This window comes from Tympanuchus pallidicinctus, unplaced genomic scaffold (assembly GCF_026119805.1).
Source record: "Tympanuchus pallidicinctus isolate F22 unplaced genomic scaffold, pur_lepc_1.0 scaffold4, whole genome shotgun sequence".
NCBI classification, from domain to species: domain Eukaryota; kingdom Metazoa; phylum Chordata; class Aves; order Galliformes; family Phasianidae; genus Tympanuchus; species Tympanuchus pallidicinctus.
In genome coordinates this window covers 1,221,122-1,227,121 of record NW_026294758.1, presented here as the reverse complement: position 1 = coordinate 1,227,121, position 6,000 = coordinate 1,221,122, and the positions used below count along the sequence as shown (strand labels likewise).

At 48.0% G+C, this 6,000-nt stretch overlaps 1 protein-coding gene across 1 annotated transcript in view; it reads left to right on the top strand.

Annotated features, from left to right (window-relative positions):
* Window positions 1-751: 751 nt before the first annotated feature.
* The window catches only part of MTAP (methylthioadenosine phosphorylase), a 29,019-nt gene continuing 23,770 nt past the window's right edge, over window positions 752-6,000 (top strand). Inside the window, exon 1 of the mRNA XM_052701488.1 lies at window positions 752-997. Within this exon, the coding sequence (XP_052557448.1) occupies window positions 974-997 (24 nt within the window). The 5' untranslated portion in view covers window positions 752-973. The remainder of the gene's footprint in view (window positions 998-6,000) is intronic.

Sequence of the window (6,000 nt, the reverse complement as noted above, 5' to 3'; positions counted from 1 at the left end):
GAACAATCCAAATTGTTTATTACATGTTCTCACATCACTTATATACCTTCACAAGTTTTCTAGCTTTTCCATCTGCCCCTACATCTTTCCCATCCACCTTTACATGTCAAAAGAGCATTCTACAAACACTCTTCAATCATTCATGCAGGCACTTATCCAACCAGAGCTGTGAGATGTTCCTTCTTCTTTTAGAGGTGTCCTTGGTTCTCATGCTGTCTATCTTGCTCCACAGCTGCTGCTCTGAACAGTTTTTCTTGTATTCCCACACCTTCCCACCAACATTATATTATATGTTGTTGCCACGTGCCTGATGGCAGCAGAGGGGCAGTCTGGCAGAATGGCACTGCTGAGGAAATGCCTATGAAGCAGAGGTGCATAATTGAATTCCTCCATGCAGAAATAAGCCTGCACTCACTGACATTCCTAAGCTCAATAATTATTTATGGAGACCAAGCAGTGGATGTGAGCATAGTAAGGCAGCAAGTGGAGAGTTTCAGCAGTGGTAACAACAGTCAGGTCACCTCCACTGGCGCAGATTTTTACAGACGTGGCATTTAGCATCTTGTCAACTGCTAGCAAAAATGCACGGCCAATGACGGGGACTATGCTGAAAACAAGTGTTCTGCAGCAGAGAATTCGCTCTATCAAACGGTGTTTTGTGCTCTTTGTATCCTTCTCGTGCTGGGGCCCCGTGCCTGGATTCAGCACTGCAAGCGGGGCCTCAGGAGCGCTAGGTTCACTTCCCCCCTCCCTCCTTCGGTGCAGCCCAAGGGCTTCCGGGGAGAGGAGGCATCTTTAGAAAGAAACAAACAAACTTGTTCGTGCCATCTTTTGAAGACACAGAAATCGGAATAGCACAGATCTTACTACGGGAGACTCTTAGCTGTTTCCTAATGAACGGCCATCACAGCTGACACGGCGTCCCCCAGGCCGTGCCCGCACCCCCGGGCGGAAAGGCCCGCCCGCTGCTAACATGGCTGCCACGGCGGCCGTGAAGGTAAGTGTGCGATGGAAGGGCCGCGGAGCTGCCGGCGAGCCGGAGGCGCGCCTCGCTTGCCTGCCTGCTGCCTGCCTGCTGCCTGCCTGCTGCCTGCCTGCCTCTGCCCTCCCTGCCTATCGCAGTCCCCTGAGCCGCTGCTGAGCGTCAGAAGCGGCCGCGTGGAACGGGCCGTGCGGCGGCCACGCCGCTGTCACCTCGGCGCTGGGCACGGGGTCGTTGACCTTCCGCCTCTCTCTCGCTCCCTTCCCCCGTCCCATCCCGTCCCGTCCCGTCCTGCCCTGCCGGCAGCGGCCCCCGGAGCGCGGGCAGGGCGGTCCCCGTGGCGGGCGGTGGCACGCCGCGGGCCCGGCTCGCTCGCGCCGACGCGGGTCGATAGCGGTGCCTGAGACGCCGTGGGGCTTCTGGGTTTTGCTTTGCTCTGCTTTGCCTTGGTTTGCTTTGCTTTTGTAAAAGAATGGTAGTCCAGCTGCAGGCCCATGGAGAGCTGCGCCTTCCCGGATTTCTGGCTGGGCTGTGGTGGGTCTGATTTGATAGTGAAAGTGACTGGAGCACATGCGAAGTTCCAGCAGGGTTGCAATCTGAATGAGGCAGAAGAAATCACAGCAGGGCTGGTCTGTGCTGTGCCTTTTAAAAATCTCTTGGAAGGCTCAGGGCCTGCCACAGACAGGAGGCTGGCGAGGCAGAACGCTTGGGTTTGTGTTTTGACTGGAGCAGTCATCAGCCTTCTTGAGATCAGATGCGTTCTTCAGGACCTCCTGTGAGGCCCTATCTGCAGTACTGTGTCCAGGCCTGGGGCCTCCAACATAGGAATGATACAGAGCTCTTGGAGCAGATCACAGAGATGCTCAGAGGGCTGGAGCACCTCTCCTTTGAAGAAAGGTTGAGGGAACTGGGCTTGTTCAGCCTGGAGAAGAGAAGGCTCTAGGAGACCTCACTGTGGCCTTCCAGTACCTAATGGGATCCTACGGGGAGGGACTCTTCACTGGAGAGTATAGTGACAGAAAAGGGATAACGGTTTTCAACTAAACAAGAGTAGATTTCTGTTAGATGTCAAGAAGAAGATTGTTTGCTGAGGGTGGTGAGGCACTGAAACAGGTTACCCAGAGGTTGCCGAGTCCCTGCATGTGTTCAAAGCCAGGTTGGATGGGGCCATAGGCAGCTTATTCTAGTGGGGGGCAACCAGCCCACAGCAAAATGATGTTTATGTCATACAGCTGTAGCACCTATCTCTAGCATGTACCTTTTTCTTCTCCAGACATAAATATTTAGGCAGATGAGCATTCCCTTTTGAACATTAAATCATAGGGCAGTAATAAAGCCAGAAAGTATAATACCAGATAAAACTAGTTACTGAAGGAAATTATATTTTTCTGGAATCGAGAAAGAGAAAGCTACCATTTTGATCCTGACTCCTGTTAAAATAATAATCTTTGTTTACTGAATTTATGCCTGGCCATTGTTAAAAATGGTCCTTTTTTGATTTTGAGTTTTGTGACTGCTCATGTTGCACACTTCTTGTATCACTCTTAAGGCAAAAGTTTGTTCGTCATAATGTTTGCGTGAATTTCAAGATTTTCATGAGCAAGTTAAGTCTAATATTTAATCTAAATGTTTGTGATATATAAGCAGCGTGAGAAACATCCAATATTATGGAGACAGTAATCATGTCTTCCTAATGCTTGAATATGTTCAGAGTTGGGGCTTGTGGATTTTCAAAGTATTTTCTGCTGCCCTTCTCCTCACTTTCCACAAGGGGGTAGCAAAAGACAACGAGACGTTGGAGCTGCTTCAGCATATTAGCCGTGAGACTATCTGCCCGTGGTCAGTTTCCTCGAGGTAGTGGTTTTGACGTGTGAAGACGACCATAAAGTCTCTTCTAAAATTAATCACTTGATGAATAGAATAGACTAGAACAGAACAGTTCCACTGAAAGGGTCCTACAAAGATCACAAAGCCCAACTATCTGACCTGTCAGGGCTAATAAAAAATTAAAGCATATTGGTGATGGCATTATCCAAATGCCTCTTGAACTCTGACGGACATCAGTTGGGCATCTACTCTTGTTTAGTTGAAAACTGTTATCCCTTGTTGTGTTACTACACTGACAGACATCAGAAGGGGCATCAGCCAATTCTCTGGGAAGCCTATTTCAGCATTAGATGGTAAATAAAACATTTCCTTATGCTCTTTATTCTTTATTCTGAGGCAATTAGCAGCACTGCTCGTGCATTCTGCAGCACAATGTGAGATCAAGGTAGTGAGAGGGAGGTTGTGAAGTGAGTGATTGAGCAGCAGTATGGCACCTCTACATGTACAAAAGCATCCTCCTGGGAGAGCGAGCAACCATGATGGACAAACAGAGTAGTGCTGCAGCTTGCATGTTAGTTCACATAGGCAGGTCATGCAAGGAGGGCAGAATGTGGTCCACTGTCTTCTCATCTGGGAGCAGCAGGGACCAGCACTCTGTTGAAGCAAATATGATGAGCACTCACTGCAATTACCAGGATCAAGGCAGAACAGACTGGGGAGCCACAACCTTTCTGGCTAGCATATCCACACAAGGAGACTTCCTGATGAGCAGAAGTCCTTGCAAGAAGGAGAAGCTAAGCTATCTTCCATCCCTGAGGAGACAGACCACAGTAACATACAAGATGTTGGGGATGGCACGTATGTTTCTGGAGGAGGATCCTCCCGCTTATCTCTGAAGTACCCATAAATGACTGTTTGGAGGCACTGGGGCTGGAAAGAGAAAAAGGTGTGGATAATGGTTTGGACACAGAAACAGGCTCATTAGGATAATCCAGTCAAGGACACAAGTCAGAACCAGTGCCATCAAAAAAAGTCAAAGAGTCTTAGTTACTGGGGACTCAGTGCACAAAGGTGCACTGAGGTTCCCATTTGCTGCCTTTGCAGTCTCTAGAGAAGTTTACTGCCTGCCAGAAACCCACACTTCGGACACTGGAAAGAAGCTACCAGGTCTGATAAGCAACTAGTTTTTGCTCCCACTCTTTCAAACTGGTCACAGGAGAGTGCAAATAGAAAATAGCAAAATATTTTAAAAGATTTTATGTTCCTTGGAGGATGTTGAAGGGACTGAGAGTACAGGCAGTATTCTCCTTAATCCTTCTGGTTAGAGACTAAGATTTGGGCAGGAGGAGAATGGACCAGCTGAATGGTTGGCTGTGTGGATGGTGTTAAACTGGGCATTTTGGGTGCTGTGATCTTGGACACACTTAGAGAGACCACATGTACTGGTGTTGGATGGGATGGAACTGACAGCGGGGGGGCAAGAATGTTCTGGGCAGCAGATTGGCTGGACTGATTAACAGAGCCTTATACTAGATCTCATGAGGGAAGGGGGTGTACTTCCAAGGGACAGGGAAGGACTGAGAAATGCTGTCACTCTAGAAAGCAACATGGGAAAGCCACAGTTTTGTTCCCAAAAAATTTGGGAGGGCTCCTCCAAGAAGGTAACTCAGCCAATTGCGCAGCTGAAGTGTCTCTAAACTGAACTGCATAGGATGGGAAATAAGCAGAGCTGGAAACCATGGTGCAATGGTGCAATTAGAAAACTGTGACCTGATTACTGTCCCAGAGACATGGTGGGATGAATCACAGACACTGAAACACTACAATCAAGAGCTACAAGATTTTAAGAAGAAATAGACAGGGAAGGAGGAGTGGAAGAAATGCATTCTATGTTAAGAAATGGATAGGTTGCAAAGAGCTGGCACTGAAGAATAGCCATTCTGAGGTTGGGAGTTTGTGGGTTAAAATTAGGGATCACACCTAATTATAGAGCTCAAGTACTCAACATATTCTTTGCCTCACTCTTCACTGGTAGTCAGGATTCCCATGCCTTACACATCCCTTAACCTGTAGGCATGGATCGGGGAATGAAAAATTGTAAAAGCAGATCACATCAGATCTGAGACTCATGAGGCTGAGTGTGTACAGGTCTATGGAGCCAAACAGTATGCAGTTCATGGTCCTGAAGGAGCTGTCTTATGTGATTGCCAAGCCACTCTCCATCATATTTGAAAAGTCATGGCCATCAGGCAGTGTCTCTGGGTGACTGGAGAAGGGGAATATTGCTTTCATTTTCGAAGAAGATATGAAGAAAGACCAAGGAACTATAAGGCAGTGAGCCTCCCCTCTGTTCCTGGGAAGAACAAGGAGCAGATCCTCCTGGGTGATATATTAAGGAACATGCAAGAAGAGGTGACCCAGAGCAGCTGGCACAGCTCCGTCAAAGGCTGACCATGCCTGACCAGTCTGTTGCCTTCTATAGCGGAGTGGCAGCATTGGTGGACAACAGAGGGGCACCTGATGTCTACCTGGAGTTGTGGCAGGCTTTAAATACAGTCCAACATCACTTCCTTATCTCTAAATCGGAGAGGTATAGATTGGAAGGCTAGATTTGGCAGGTAAAGAATTGGTTTACAGTCAGAGGGGTCAGAGTCAACCTATCTATGTCCAGGTGAAGGACAAGTAGAGTTCCACAGGGATCAGTCTTAGGACCAGTGTTACACAGCATCTTTATTAGCAGTCTAGACAGCAGAATTGAGTGCATCCTCAGCAAGTTTGTGGATGACGCTAATCTGAATGATTATGATGCAGCTGATACAAGAGAAGGCACGAATACCACTGAGAGGGACCTGGACATGCTTAAAAAGTGGGCCTAGGGTAACCTAAGGAGGCTCAACAAGGTGGAGTGCACGTGTTGTATGTGAGTCAGGGCAACCCCTGATATGTATAGACTGGGAGATCTCTCTGAGAGCAGCACTGTAAAGGCTTGAGGCTTCCAGTAAATCCAGAGCTGGAACCCAGCCTGGGCTGCATCAAAAAAGGGGTGGCCAGCAGATCAAGGGAGGTGACTTTCCCCTCTATCCTGTCCTTGTGATTCATTTCATACTTACTTAGTATATCAACTAAGTATCAAAACAGTTTCAAACTGTTTTTCCAGCCTGATTGCCCAAGAAAGTGAAATACATTTGAGT